Genomic DNA, 15,850 nt, shown 5'->3' on the forward strand with positions numbered 1-15,850 from the left:
AGAATCACTTGAACTGGGGAGGCAGAGTTTGCAGTGAGCCGAGGTTGTGCCATTGTACTCTAGCCTGGGCAACAAGAGCGAAACTATATCTCAAAAAAAAAAGGGGGGGGAATCAATAGTTTAACAAACACCAAGGTGATGCTTATCTTCAGGCAAGTCCAGACATAGTGCCATTCACTGAATTTTTTTTTTTTTTTTTTTTTTTTTTTGAGATGGAGTTTCGCTCTTGCCCAGGCTGGAGTGCAATGGCGCAATCTTGGCTCACTGCAACCTCCACCTCCTGGGTTCAAATGATATTCCTGCCTCAGCCTCCCAAGTAGCTGGGATTATAGGCATGTGCCACCATGCCCAGCTAATTTTGTATCTTTAGTAGAGACAGAGTTTCTCCATGTTGGTCAAGCTGGTCTCGAACTCCCGAACTCAGGTGATCTGCCCACCTCGGCCTCCCAAAGTGCTAGGATTACAGGTGTGAGCCACTGCGTCTGGCCTCACTGAATTATTTACTTGTTTTTAAATTTCTCTCTTTTTTTTTTTAAGAAGGTCTTGCTATGTTGACCAGACTGGTCTCAAACTCCTGGCCTCAAGCTATCCTCCAGCCTTGGCCTCCCAGTGTGTGTTGGGATTACAGGCATGAACCACCACACCTGACCTGAATGATTTACTTAACACAGATTTTTTGAGTTCCAACGACGATGATTCTATATACTGTGTGACAGCAGGATGAACAAGACAGTTCCAGCTTTAGGAAACTAACAGACTGTCCAGGGCTCGTGTGGTGGACAGCCCAGGTCTCCTGAATCTTAGGTGAGGCCCCCAGCTAGGTGGTACAGCCTCTTCCCCTAAGACAGAGGACGAAGGCTTGGAGCTCCTAGTTGAGCCTGCTGGACATTTCTCCATTTTCTAACACCTGCTCAGGTCGCAGCCTATGGTTCTTTTGTTGTTGTGTTGTTGTTGTTTTGTTTTTTGAGACAGGGTCTCACTCTGTCACCCAGGCTAGAGTCCAGTGGCCCGATCTTGGCTACTGCAACCTTCGCCTCCCAGGCTCAAACAGTCCTCCCACCTCAGCCTCCAGAGGCGCTGGGACTACAGGCGCACATCACCATGCCTGGCTAATTTTTATATTTTTGGGTAGAGACAGGGTTTTGCCATGTTGACCAGGATGGTCTTGAACTCCTGGGCTCAGGCAATCTGCCAGTCTCAGCTTCCCAAAGTGCTGAAATTACAGGTGTGAGCCACTGTCCCTGGCCAGCAGCCTACAGTTCTTTGGAGCTAGAGGCATCCTGTGAAAGAAGCCAGGTGTATAGAGCACTTAGCTCTGTGCCTGGCACTTAGTAAGTGTTCAGTAAGTGTTGGCCAGCAGCTAACGTGCTTGTCAAGGCTAGGTAGGTGGGGGGAGCTGGGAAGAGAAAGAGCCCTCAGGTGTAAAGGAAAATGGATGGGGCCTGACACTGGAGCGGGGATTTACATTTCTTTAAAGGTCATTCCAGCCCTGACTTGACTTTGCACCTGGAAGGGAGGAGGCCAGACAAGGATCACTCTTGTGCAAATAAGGAAAGCAGGGCCCAGAGATCAAAGTGAGTGGCCCTGAGCCGACACCCAGGTCTTCTGTGGCCCTGCCACACCAGGCAGGGACTGGGGGATGTGGGCAACAAGGGTAACACCTTTCCTCCTGAAATTACTGGGGTGATGTCTGCCTGTAGGGAAGAGCCTGATGAACCAGGATCATCCCGTTGGCTCCTTCGGGCTCCAGCTTCTGAACACTCCCTTTTCAGACGAAGAAGTCATCGTCCTAGTCCCTCCTGCCTCTGTCTTCCCCAGGAGAGCACTTCAGTATTTTGTAGGGCCAGGGTTGCTCCCGGAGGCCATCTAGACAGTGGCCAGGGAGGCTGCCCCTCCCAGATTGGACCAAAGTCTGCCTGAGGGCCGCGAGGATCCCTTGGCTTCCTCCTTCTTGCTTCCTGCTTCTTGAGGAGCCAGTGGTCCATTTGCAGCGTGAGTGGAGAGGATGGGGCAGGGATCCCAGGTGAGGCCGAGTAAGGAAGTTGCAGTTCTGACCTGGGAGTCTGCCGGGACAAGCCTGCTCTGTCTCAGCATCAAGGCCTTTGGTACCTAGAGGAGCAGGGTGCCAGGGTGTCCAGACCAGGCAAACCAGGAGCCCTAGATCCCGTCCCTGGAACTAGGTCCTCTGCCAGCTTTGCGGGCCTCCCCCGCACCAGGATCAGGTCTCGCCCATCCCCAGCAGGAGGTCTCTCTGCCCCCCACCCTCCGGACGGGGGTTATATGATCTTAAAAACTTTCCCGGAGGGAGGAAAGGTGGGGGCGGGGCAGCTGCTGAGGCCCAGGATATAAGGGCTGGAGGTGCTGCTTTCAGGCCTGGCCAGCCCACCATGCACGCCCACTGCCTGCCCTTCCTCCTGCACGCCTGGTGGGCCCTGCTCCAGGCGGGTGATGCGACAGTGGCCACTGCGCACCTGCGTACGCGGGGGCAGCCCTCGTCGCCGTCCCCTCTGGCGTACATGCTGAGCCTCTACCGCAACCCGCTGCCGCGGGCGGACATCATCCGCAGCCTGCAGGCACAAGGTAGGCTATGCCGCTTGCCGCGCTCCGCTGGGCAGCCCGGGGCGCCTCCGCCGCTTCCAGCCGGCGGACTCGGGAAGTGCTCTGGTTTGGGGGCTGCGGCTCCGAGCCGGGTATGCAGCCGCCTGGGCGTCCCGAGCCCAGGGCCTGGCTCTGCCTGTGTCTCCGCGTCAGCAGGCTCCGGGTGCAGCGTCGGTGGCCGGGGGCGTATCCACGGCCCAGTCGGGTAGGGATTCTAGCGTTCAGGGTGTGTCCTCGACGGGGACCATAGTCTCTGAGTTTTGATTTGGGATTGCGCGGAGTGCAGTGCAGAAGGGTGGGAGGCGCTGATCGCTGCCGTCTTCTGAAGCTGCTTATCCCGGCGCCTGGGTCTGCGCATCTGTAGGATAGGTGTAATAAATAGCACCTCGTCTATCAGACTGCGGAATGAGAGAGACGACAATGCGCGCGAAACGCTCAGCGCAGTACCCGGCACGGCACAGTAAATGGTCCTTGGTATTACTGAAATGGTTCTGTCTTGACGAATTTTTTTTCTTTCTGCGAGTGAGGGTGAAGGGGTCCCGGGGTGTGGCGTCGGGAGTATCGGCAGCTGAGCTGGTAACATCGGGGATTCGGGCTCACGGTCCGGAGATGGGCTGTCCCGAAGTCGCGAACTGTGGCAGCCTTGGGTCCTCCAGCCGCGCCGGGGAGGTGTCAAGTGTCTCAGTTAACCCCGGGTTCGGGGCCATGATTTGCAGGGGAGTGGGTGTCAAGGACGGCAGGGATCTGAGGGTATCGCCCTCGAGGACCTGGCAGCGCTTTCTGGGCACCTAGCGCGGCGAGCGGGTGGGTGCTGCGGGAAGGGAGCCCCTTCCCCGCCTCAATCCACATCCCGCCACCTGGGCAGTCGCGGCCGCCCGCGCCTCCCTCCGCCTGGGGGGGCCAGACGGCTCTCCCCGGGGCTGGGGCGCAATCCACATCGGCTAATCTGATCCGGCCTGCCGCCTGCCCGCCCCTTGTGACCTGGTGCCGGGGGCTCCTCGCTCCCGCGTCTGGGGTCAGCCAGCCAGTGACCCTCTCCGGAAGGGTCATCTGGGGACCAGCCAGACCAGGGGACACCCTCGGGGGCGGGGCAATGAGAAATTTGCTGGATTGCTCGGCCCCTCCACCGAAAAGCGGCCGGGGATGGGAGGGGTCGAAGAAGGGAGGGAGCGCTTTGCCAGTTCACTCCCTTCTGGAAAGTTCGAGATGTGTGCGGTGATGGACAGGCATCTGGAAAACTGGGTTCTAGGCCTCAAATCCTGCTTCCTGATTCTCTGTTGTCCCTGGCGCGTCTTGGGTTCTCTTTCTGCCTTCCCTTCTGTAAATTAGGAGACTGCTCTCTTTCAGCTAAACACTGTTTTTTGTTTTTTGTTTTTTCTTCGAGACGGAGTCTCCCTCTGTTGCCCAGGCTGGGGTGCAGTGACACGATTTCGGCTCACTGCAACCTCCGCCTCCCAGGTTCAAGCAATTCTCCTGCCTCAGCCTCCCGAGTAACTGAGACTACAGGCGCGCACCACCGCGCCCAGCTATTTTTTTAAAAATATTTTTAGTACAGACAGGGTTTCACCATACTGACCAGGTTGGTCTCGAATTCCTGGCCTCGTGATCCGCTTGCCTCGGCCTCTCAAAGTGTTGGAATGGCAAGAGTGAGCCACCGCACCGGGCCTGAACACTGCTTTTGAGTGTACAGCGGCATGCGGCACATTTACGTTGGGAATCGGCCTCATTTTCTAAGAGCAGTGGGAAGAGCCCTCCTGGAGGGAGACTGGAGGAGAAGGGATGTCCTAGCCCCACTTCTTCCATCTTGGGTTTATTTCGAATAAGCTGCACCGCAGTTGCATGAAAGGGATGTTGGAGTCCAATTGGGTTTACATCTGTATCTGTTGCTATTTAACCTTCACCTTGGACCTTCAGTTTTCTCATCTGCAAATGGTGAGATGAGAGGAACAGTGAGGAGATTTAGAGAATGCCTGTGAAACACTTGGCACACGGGAAGCCACTGGTGGTAACGACCCTTATAATTTATGAAAATGTAGAGTGGGCACTCAGTGTCAGGCCCTCACAGCCCTGCCTCACGGCCCGGTCTGGGGACGGTGGTGTCCCTAACAGGAAGATAACCCAAGGGTGTGAGCCCAGCCACTTTCTTCTTCAGAACGGGAGGTGGGGCCGGGTGCAGTGGCTCACTTTGGGAGGCCAAGGCGGTCGGATCATGAAGTCAAGAGATCAAGACCATCCCGCCCAACATGATGAAACCCCGTCTCTACTAAAAGTACAAAAATTAGCTGGGCATGGTGGTGCACACCTGTAGTCCCAGCTACTCGGGAGGGTGAGGCAGCAGAATCGCTTGTACCCAAGAGGTGGAGGCCGCAGTGTGCCGAGATTGCACCACTGCATTCCAGCCTGGCCACAGAGTGAGACTCCTCTCAAAAAAAAAAAAAAAAGAAAAAAGAAAAAAGAAAGAACTGGAGGTGGGCCAGGAGGACATCAGGGGCATCTGTGTGGCTAAGTCTGCATTCAGCATATGAATGGGTTTTTGGGTGTCCATGAACCCCTTCCTCATACCCACCTTAAAATCACATTTGTTGTATTTGGATGTGTTTGGTTTTTTCTGAGAACATTCCTACCTTGCGTCAGGCACCAGTGACACCCACAATGTTAGAACTCTTATTCTAAGATGAACCAGAGAACTTATCAGCCCTGTCCCAGGGCACCCTGGCAGCAGTGGGAGAAGGCAGGAAGGGTGGTGGAGTCACAGACTTCTTTCAGCAGGAAGGAGCGGTCTCTTCCCTACCCAGCCTTGCCCACTGTCCATCCTGTTCACAGGGGACTTTGCACTTCTGTCCAGGTCCCTTGTGGCCTGTCCAGACACCTTCGTTTCTAACTCTTGGACCTGGGAAATAATGAGGCAGCTGATGATGGCCAGTGTTTATTGAACTTTGGTTGTGCTGGGCAAAGCACATAACATGAATTATCTCAGTTAATCCTAATACCCCTGTGAGGTGGCTACTCTTACCATCTCCCTTTTAAGAGAGGGAAACTGAGGCTCAGAGAAGGAAAGTAGCCTGACCAATGTCAAACAGCAAGTGACAGAATTTGAGCCATCATGGGGGGACTCAGGGGCCCCTGCTCTTAACCATTAAGCAGGAGTGCCTTCTTCTAAAAGAGGTTTTTTTGTTTTTTTTTTTGAGACAGTTTTTGCTTTTTGTTGCCCAGGCTGGAGTGCAATGGCGCAATGTCAGTTCACTGCAATGTCCACTTCCTGGGTTCAAGGGATTCTCCTGCCTCAGCTTCTCAAGTAGCTGGGATTACAGGCATGCACCACCATGCCTGGCTAATTTTGTATTTTTTTTAGTAGAGACAGGGTTTCACCATGTTGATCAGGCTGGTCTCGAACTCCTGACCTCAAGTGATCTACTCGCCTCAGCCTCCCAAAGTGCTGATTATAGGCGTGAGCCGCCGCAACTGGCCAAGATAAAGTGTTTTTAAACTCACTGCCCCAAGCCTCCAGGTACAGGTGGCAGCAGTGGGTACTGAGTAATGTTAGCCTCCTCCCCACACTTCTGGGGAAAGCTGCTAGTCAGGGGTGGGTTATTGCCTCCTACAGGTGCTAATGAGGAGGGAAGTGGAAATTAAGTGAAAAAGAGCTGCTGGAGATGGGGTGGGAGAAGCTGCCATGAGGCTTGAGATTGGGAGTGGCCCCTTTACAATACAAGCTGGATTTCCCAGAGAAATTCACTTCCTGTCTGACCAAAGATCCTCTAGGAGACAGTCAATGAACAAACTGTTATGCAGCCAGGCTAGAACTACATTAGAGATCATAACTACCTCCAGAGTCTATTCACAAAGAGTTATAAACGCCCTGTCTTATTTCTAATGAATAACCCCTGACTTTTATTTAGCAATAAACCTTCAAACCTCTTTATTTCTCTGGGTCCTTGTGATAATCAGAGAGGGTGGTGCAGCATTTTTCCCATTGCAAAGAAGAGGAAACTGAGCCTGAAGAAAGTTCATCACTTTTTTTTTTTTTTTTGAGACAGAGTTTCCGTGATGTTGCCCAGGCTGGAGTTCAGTGGCGCGATCCCGGCTCACCGCAACCTCCACCTCCTGGGTTCAAGCAATTCTCCTGCCTCAGCCTTCCCGGGTAGCTGGGATTACAGGTGTGAGCCACCACACCTGGCTAATTTTGTATTTTTAGTAGAGACGGAGTTTCTCCATGTTGGTCAGTCTGGTTTCAAACTCCCGACCTCAGGTGATCCACCCGCCTTGGTCTCCCAAAGTGCTGGGATTACAGGCGTGAGCCACCGCGCCCGGCATCACTATTAAGTGACCTGAAAATCCACAAATCTGTGCTATTCCCAGACATCAGGGAAAATCAATCCAGGACCAGAATAAATGGAGTGTGCTCCCCTACTCCTTGTCATCCAGTTTGGGTTTGGTTGTTTTGGGTGAGTGGAACAGGGCTGGGTGTGTGTGTCTTCCGGGTGATGATCTCTGAGGTAGGTCCAGTCTGAGCATCTAACAGTTTATTCATCTATTGTCTCATAGAGCATCTTTGGTCAGAGAGAAAGTGAATTTCTTTGGGAAATAATCCACTTTGCATTGTAATGGGGCAACTCCCACTTTCAGCCTTCTGGAAGCTTCTGGGTGCATGCGATTGCTGTGTGCCCTAGGTGTGTGAATGACCTGGGAAAGGAATGGGCGAGCATCCTGTAGGTGAGTAGTCATGCCTAAAAAGCCTTTAGAAACCTATTTGTAAGGTTGCCAAAAACTCTTTGGAACCGGGGAGTGGGCAGAGGGTGACCAGTCTTTGGCTCCTTTTTTTTTGAGATGGAGTCTCGCTCTGTCGCCCAGGCTGCAGTGCAGTGGCGCAATTTCAGCTCACTGTAAGTTCCGCCTCCTGGGTTCACGCCATTCTCCCTCCTCAGCCTCCCAAGTAGCTGGGACTACAGGTGCCTGCCACCACACCCGGCTAATTTTTTGTATTTTCAGTAGAGACGGGGTTTCATCGTTCACAAAACAGTCTCGATCTCCTGACCTTGTGATCCGCCTGCCTCGGACTCCCAAAGTGCTGGGACTATAGGCGTGAGCCACTGAGCCCGGCCCAGTCTTTGGCTTCTGTTGCCTGTGCCTCCCTGAGAGCTCTGAGCTTTTCTATGATATTCACATTTAACTCAATGTGTCTGTAAAACAGGCCACTCTGTTTTGTCTTGTTTTTTTGTGTTTTGTTTTGTTTTTTTTGAGACAGAGTTTCACTCTTGTTGCTCGGGCTGGAGTGCAATGGCACTGTCTCGGCTCACTGCAACTTCTGCCTCCCGGGTTCAAATGATTCTCCTACCTCAGCCTCTCGAGTAGCTGGGATTACCGGTGCAAACCACCACACCGATCTAATTTTGGATTTTTAATAGAGATGGGGTTTCTCCATGTTGGTCAGACTTTATGTACCAGAGGAGAGAGGGGAGGGGGAGATGCAACTCATCACATTTTTACTGACTGTGCTCTGGCTTTGCAAGTTATCTTGGAAGGGGGACTGGAAGAACAGTGATTCGGAGTCCGGGCTTGGCAGTTGGGCAAATCCAGGTTTACTCTTGGCTCTGCCACTTTCCAAGAATGACACCTTGGTCAGGTCTTTTAACTACTGTGAGCCTCCGTTTTCCTCATCTGTAAAAGGGACTCAAAAATCTTACCAATTCACAGGGTTGGGGTGAGAATTCAAAGGTAATTCTATATAAGGTAAGGCCTCCAGCAAGAGCTATGGTGGTTGTGACACGGACTGAGGCTGGGGGAGGCCCTCACTCACCCTGCTTCCTTCCTGGTTTTCTTCTACCCAGATGTGGAGGTGAACGGGCAGAACTGGACCTTTGCTTTTGACTTCTCCTTCCTGAGCCAACAAGAGGATCTGGCATGGGCTGAGCTCCGGCTGCAGCTGTCCAGCCCTGTGGACCTCCCCACTGAGGGCTCACTTGCCATTGAGATTTTCCACCAGCCAAAGCCTGACACAGAGCAGGCTTCAGCCAGCTGCTTTGAGCGGTTTCAGATGGACCTGTTCACTGTCACTTTGTCCCAGGTCACCTTTTCCTTGGGCAACATGGTCTTGGAGGTGACCAGGCCACTCTCCAAGTGGCTGAAGCGCCCTGGGACCCTGGAGAAGCAGATGTCCAGGGTAGCTGGAGAGTGCTGGCAGCAGCCCCCCACACCGCCTGCCACCGATGTGCTCCTTATGCTCTACTCCAACCTCTCGCAGGAGCAGAGACGGCTGGGTGGGTCCACCTTGCTGTGGGAAGCTGAGAGCTCCTGGCGGGCCCAGGAGGGACAGCTGTCCTGGGAGTGGGGCAAGAGGCACCGTCGACATCACTTGCCAGACAGAAGTCAACTGTGTCGGAAAGTCAAGTTCCAGGTGGACTTCAACCTGATTGGATGGGGCTCCTGGATCATCTACCCCAAGCAGTACAACGCCTATCGCTGCGAGGGCGAGTGTCCTAATCCTGTCGGGGAGGAGTTTCATCCAACCAACCATGCATACATCCAGGTGGGATGCCAGGCATGAGGGGAAGAGAAGGCAGTAAGCCAGCCTTGGGGGACAGGGCTCTAGCTTAGCTATTAAATGACTGTGTTCCTGCATTCACAGCTATTCAAGCATCTCCAATATGCCAGGTCCTGTGCTAGGTGCCAGGGATGTAGAGATGACTGAGTGTAACATCCTTATAAAGCCTGTATGGGGTCATGCGTCATTAGGTAGCCTTGAACACATTGTTTCCCTGGGACTTTATCCTTGTCTTTCATAAAATTAGGGGGTGGGGGTAGACCAGAGGGTCTCAGCACTTCCCTAGCCCTGACATTCTAGGAAAGGAAGAATCTGGACTTTGGGGATAGGCAGGCCTGCATTTGACTCCTTATTAGCTGTGTGATACTGATTAGGTTGCTTATTCTCTCAAGCTTCAGTTTTTCCACCTGTAAGATGAGGAGGGCAATGCCATATTTCATAGGGATGCTGTAGGGTTAATGAGATGACATGCATATGACATGTAAAGTAGTTGGTAGGTAACAGGCATGTTTGGCTGCATTATGGGGCCATGGTTGGAATCACACTGTTTCAGCTACAGTATTTTGGTTGAGAATTGACTACTCATTCTACAGAAGTAGACAAGGCCGGCCAGGTGCGGTGGCACATGCCTGTAATCCCAGCACTTTGGGAGGCCGAGGTGGGTGGATCACCTGAGGTTAGGAGTTTGAGACCAGACTGACCAGCATGGTGACACAAAATACAAAAATCAGCCAGGTATTGTGGCACGTGCCTGTAATCCCAGCTACTCGGGAGGCTGAAGCAGGAGAATCGCTTGAACCTAGGAGGCGGAGGTTGCAGTGAGCCGAGATCATGCCATTGCACTCCAGCCTGGGCAACAAGAGCAAAATTCTGTCTCAAAAACAAGAAAAAGAAGTAGACAAGGCCAGAGGCTGCCACTTGGTGCCACTAGTCAGCCTAAGGTCTAGCAGGTGGTAGAGGAAGAACGCGGCTGGTGAGTTAGGAAAGAGAATAAGATGAAGAGAACAGAAAATAGAACCTAATATGGTAGATCTGATGTTATAGGTGGCCCTGCCCTGCTGTCAAAGGTCATATGGGACCAAAATGTTTTCATTTTACTCCATGAAGTCTGGAATGAGAATCTCCTGGACTTGCAGTATGTCCTCCATGCCAAGCCTCAGGCGGGGTTCAGGGTCTCTAGAGAGCGTGAGCACATGGGCTAAGGTCATGCAAGGAGTCACCGGGGGCGCTAGAGCTTCCAAGGACCTGTTCTGAGCCTCACCCAGGCCCGCTGATTTTCATCGCCCACCTGCAGCACCACAAAGACTCAGACAGTCCCAATTGCCAACTCTGACACTCTGATCTAAAAAGATGTTACTAGACCACAGGGACAGGGCCTGGTTCCAAAATGCCAAGGTCTTGTTACCTTTCCTCCTATTGACTCTCTCTGTCCTTCTCTGGCTGACAGCAAATCCCATAAGAATTTCCACATGACTAACTATTCTGCTTCATATTTCTATAACTAAACCATGAGTTTCTTGGAATATTTTAAAAATTGGTATTCACAGCTGGGCATGGCGGCTCACTCCTGTAATTCCAACATTTTGGGAGGCTGAGGTGGGTGGATCGCTTGAGCGCAGGAAGTCAAGACCAGCCTGGGCAACATGCCGAAACCCTATTTCTACAAAAAATACAAAAATTAGCCAGGCCTGGTGGCATGCACCTGTAGTCCCAGCTACTCAAGAGGCTGAGGTGGGAGGATCACCTGAGCCCAGGAGGTTGAGGATGCAGTGAGCTGTGATTACACCACTGCACTCCCAGCCTGGGCAACAGAGCAAGACCATCTCAAAAAAGAAAAAAAAAAAAAAGTATTTGCTTTAGATTAGAATAATAGGAGAACATAAAAATTAGCTACTACTAAAAAGAAAAATTAGCTACTACTCTACGCAGATACATGTGATTTCTTGAATCTGTTTAAAGGCTGTTTTCACAAAACAAGCACAGAGCTAAAGTTAGTTTAGATTTTAGAGTTGATGATATATTGGCAAGCTAATTCCTTCATGAAAATAATTTTCTTCTATTTTTGCACTCAGGAAATGACTTTAACTCCATAACTTTTTTACTCTTTACCCAGAAATACTACTATTCTGACCTGCCCATCAGGATGTGAATTGACATTCCTTTCCTTTCCTTTACAGAGTCTGCTGAAACGTTACCAGCCCCACCGAGTCCCTTCTACTTGCTGCGCCCCAGTGAAGACCAAGCCGCTGAGCATGCTGTATGTGGACAATGGCAGAGTGCTCCTAGATCACCATAAAGACATGATCGTGGAAGAATGTGGGTGCCTCTGATGACATCCTGGAGGGAGACTGGATTTACCTGCACTCTGGAAGACCGGGAAGCCCCTGGAAGACATGATAACCATCTAATCCAGTAAGGAGAAAGAGAGAGGGGCAAAGTTGCTCTGCCCACCGGAACTGAAGAGGAAGGGCTGCCTACTCTGTAAATGAAGGGGCTCAGTGGAGTCTGGCCAAGCACAGAGGCTGCTGTCAGGAAGAGGGAGGAAGAAGCCCGTGCAGGGGGCTTGCTGGATGTTCTCTTTACTGAAAACACAGTGGCGAGGAAAAGCACAAATGCGTTGAGTTCTCTACTGGATTTTTAAAAAACCTGTGAACCGCCTGAAACTGTATGTGAAAGTTGAGACATATGTGCATGTATTCTGGAGGTGGGATGAGGTCACCTATAGGTTTCATGTATTCTCCAAAGTAGTCTGTGTGTGACCTGTGCCCCTCCCCAAAGATTAAGGATCGCTGTACAGATTAAAAAGAGTCCGTCACTCTCATTGCCTCAGGCTGGGTTGGGGGAGCCCCACAGCTTTCTGGCTGGCCAGTGGCAATCTACTGGCCTTGTCCAGAGGCTCACTGGAGTGGGTTTCTGCTAATGAGCTGTACAACAATAAAGCCATTGTCTAGTTCTCCTGGGCCAGCTGGTGCCTGTGAAGGTAGAGGCAGGAACTCATCCAAGAGGACTGGCCATGTTGGGTTACAGAAGCTGGAGCTTTCAGACATCCCCATGTCAGTCTGCTTAGGCAGATACAACCTGAATCTATTAAAGTTGGTGACAATTCACCTCAGTCTCTCAACGTGTGCTATTAATGAGGCCTCTGAGCTTCCTATCCAGCAGTGGTGAAGGCCTTGCCCTGGGTGGCAAGATACTTGCTCTATGGTCACAGCTCAGCCACTGGAAGCTATGTGACCTCAGGTGAGCAATTCATTGTCCAGACTCCACTTGTAAAAGGAATGCTGGTGTGGGCCAGGCACGGTGGCTCACGCCTGCAATCCCAGCACTTTGTGAGGCTGAGGCGGGCGGATCACGAGGTAAGGAGATCGAGACCATCCCGGCTAACACGGTGAAACCCTGTCTCTACTAAAAATACAAAAAAATGAGCTGGGTGTGGTGGCGGAGAGGGTGCCTATAGTCCCAGCTATTCCGGAGACTGAGGCAGGAGAATGCCGTGAACCCGGGAGGCGGAGCTTGCAGTGAGCTGAGATCGCACCACCGCACTCCAGCCTGGGCGACAGAGCGAGACTCCGTCTCAAAAAAAAAAAGAAAAAAAAGAAAAAGGAACACTGGCGAATCCTAACGCATTCATATTAAATGTCTGTCGTCAGGCTCAGAAGAGCCATCAGCTTTAAGCTGTAGACTGAATAGGAAAGGCTGCCTTATCCCTATCTCCCTCTAAAGCTTATAAAGCCTGCTAAACCCAGTCCCTGCCATATGCCCTTAATATAACCTTTATCAGCTCTTTTGTTACTCAGGGTTCTAAGACGGACTTAATTTCAGGTTCCACATGGGCAGCACAGTAAAAGGAGCCTGAATGAGGCAGCTCTACCCACCAAAACCCCTGACCACAGTTATCTTCTGGGTAAAAAGACCTCAGAGGCAACAATTCTGGCTGGGTGCAGTGGCTCACGCCTATAATTCCAGCACTTTGGGAGGCAGAGGTGGAAAGACCGCTTGAGTCCAGTAGTTCAAGACCAGCCTGGGTAACATAGTGAGAACCTGTCTCTGTTTAAACAAAACAAACAAAAGAAGCAATTCTGCTCTTAACAGCTTGATCTCATTGAACATTGCCAAAACAGAGGCACTTTTTTTGTAGTTTCATGGAGCAAAGGGGCCACTTGATTGGGAATGTGAGCCCACAGTATATCTACCAGATCCTGCTTTCCCAAGAAGCCTACCCACTTACGCTATAGCCTTAAGAAAATGATTCCAATCATTTGTGAACCCTGTTGAGCTCAGACGAACTCAACTGAGGCTTTGGTTGAGTCAATACCATAGTCGTGGCCCAGAAAGGGGCTAGAGCCAGGCCTGGGCTTGAGAAACCTCAGTGCCTTGATTCCACAACAAAGCTGATCCAGCTGTTCACTGCCTGGACTAGAAATAGACTGCCCAGACCCAACAATTCAGAATCACAACAGGATTCTGCATCTGACCATGTACAGAACAGCCGAGCAGGGGCAAACTTGTGAGGTCAGCTTGTCTGATCCCCATTCCTAAACGAGACCCCAGTGAGACCTCAGGGCCTGACCACACAGCTAGGGGTGGCAGGGCCAAGAGCTGAGCTCTGGTCTCTTGAGCCCTAGGGGCACTTACTGCTTAACAGCAACTAGAGGTTTGTGCTCACCTATCTTGGGATCCAAGCCTTAGCCTTTAGAACCAAAAATTTGAACCCAATTATACTACTGAACTAGTTCTTAGAAGTGAAAATCACCCCAGGACTTTCTTACATGGCTGGTGCCAGAGAGCGAAAGGTCGAGCTATTTGTAGCTACAGCTTGTGGGAGTGTTTACAGTCAGCGGCTCTATTGACTCCAAGAACAAACCCTTGACGACAGGGCATTGCCTCATGTCAAACAAAAGTAGTGCACAAAGTAGTGAAACTCTGTGTTTTGCTGACCCCTGCTGAAAGCCCCGTGTTTGCTACGTCAGCAGCAGAGTCATTCTGTTGCCTGGACAAAGTAAATGGGGCAAAGCCTACCTACTGGAGCCTAGGGAATAGCTCCATGCTCTAGGCCATGTGCTTGCTGAAGGCTCTGTAAGTCACAGGAAATACTACTTAGGAGAATTGTGTCCTGTCTGAACCTGGGATGTTTTCTGTTGTTTTGAGATAGGATCTCACTGTCACCTAGACTGGAGTGCAGTGGCACAATCATGGCTCACTGCAGTCTTGCCATCCTGGACTCAAGCAATCCTCCTACCTCAGCCTCCCAAGTAGGTGGGACTGCAAGCATGCACCATCATACTCAACTAATTTTTTAGATTTTTTTTGTACAGACAGGGTCTCGCCATGTTGCCAAGGCTGGTCTCCAACTTCTGGGCTCAAGCTATGGTCCTGTCTTGGCCTCCCAACGTGTTGAGATTACAGATGTGAGCCACTGCACCTGGCCTGAACCTAGGGTTTTAAGAGTATTCAAGAGTTATTTTAACTTGCTCTCAAGCAGTGCCAAGTCAGTTGCGAGAAAAATTGGACACATTACACTCCTTGGCTGGGCAAGTGGGTGGGCCTGGCAGTATGTAAGCATGGAGAAACTAGAAACATTGTAAGAAACAGAAGCATGGGATCCATAGAGATGTGGGGAGTGGCTGTGACCTTGGGATAGCACCCCTAACCTGGGGTTTGTCTCCATCTTTAAAAGTCTTTTTGGGCCAGCGCAGTGGCTCACGCCTGTAATCCCAGCACTTTGGGAGGCTGAGGCGGGCGGATCATGAGGTCTGGAGTTTGAGACCAGCCTGACCAACATGGTGAAACCCCATCTCTACTAAAAATACAAAAATTAGCCGGGTGTGGTAGCACATGCCTGTAATCCCAGCTACTCAGGAGGTTGAGGCAGGAGAATCACTTGAAACCGGGAAGCAGGGGTTACAGTGAGCCGAGGTCACACCACTGCACTCCAGCCTGAGCGACACACACAGCAAGATTCAGTCTCAAAAAAAAAAAAAAAAAAAAAAAGTCTTCCCTTTCATTAGCAGTAAGATCCTTATCTATCCTAATTGCCTTTAGGGCACAGTAAAGGATGTAGGAAAGGGCTTTTAAGGTTTTGGTCCCATCTTCCCTTAGATTCTTTAGTTCTTCTACAGGTTCTATGAGTAGGTGGTAGCTGCAGTGCTCAAACCTGTTCCACTCCTAAACTTACACACTTGGAGGGAAGGGGAGAGGGGGCTGAATAATCTTTGGGTGTCCGTGTCAACCAGGTTGTGCTTGAGTCCCTTAACTGCTGTTTACTGAACTGAGTGTACTAGGCACTGGGCTCTTTATGACATCAACTGGGCCTCACAACCACCTGGAAAAGTTACTTTTTTTTTTTTTTTGAGACAGAGTCTTGCTCTTGTCGCCTGGGCTGGAATGCAGTGGCGCGATCTCAGCTCACTGCAAGCTCCACCTCCCAGGTTAACGCCATTCTCCTGCCTCAGCCTCCTGAGTAGCTGGGACTACAGGCACCCGCCACCATGCCCGGCTAATTTTTTTGTATTTTTAGTAGACACGGTGTTTCACTGTGTTAGCCAGGATGGTCTCGATCTCCTGACCTCGTGATCCGCCTGCCTTGGCCTCCCAAAGTGCTGAGATTACAGGCGTGAGCCATAGCGCCCGGCCAAACAGTTATTTCTTAACCTTAGTTTAGAGAAAACTGAGGCTTGCAGAGTAGGAATTCTGCTGGGTAATTCAGCTACT

General features: G+C 51.2%; 1 protein-coding gene across 1 annotated transcript; it reads left to right on the forward strand.

Annotated features, from left to right (window-relative positions):
- Positions 1–2,387: 2,387 nt before the first annotated feature.
- On the forward strand, positions 2,388–11,469 carry NODAL (nodal growth differentiation factor). The gene is made up of 3 exons (XM_007963166.3): positions 2,388–2,580; positions 8,427–9,124; positions 11,317–11,469. The coding sequence occupies exons 1-3, from the start codon at positions 2,388–2,390 to the stop codon at positions 11,467–11,469; spliced, it is 1,044 nt and encodes a 347-aa protein (XP_007961357.1).
- Positions 11,470–15,850: the final 4,381 nt, after the last annotated feature.

Source organism: Chlorocebus sabaeus, chromosome 9, assembly GCF_047675955.1.
Source record: "Chlorocebus sabaeus isolate Y175 chromosome 9, mChlSab1.0.hap1, whole genome shotgun sequence".
Lineage (NCBI taxonomy): Eukaryota > Metazoa > Chordata > Mammalia > Primates > Cercopithecidae > Chlorocebus > Chlorocebus sabaeus.

Coding starts and splice junctions, on each gene's coding strand:
- NODAL (XM_007963166.3), top strand. CDS start 2,388: ATGCACGCCCACTGCCTGCCCTTCCTCCTGCACGCCTGGTGGGCCCTG. Junction 2,581..8,426: donor CCGCAGCCTGCAGGCACAAG/GTAGGCTATGCC, acceptor TCTTCTACCCAG/ATGTGGAGGTGAACGGGCAG. Junction 9,125..11,316: donor CCAACCATGCATACATCCAG/GTGGGATGCCAG, acceptor TTTCCTTTACAG/AGTCTGCTGAAACGTTACCA.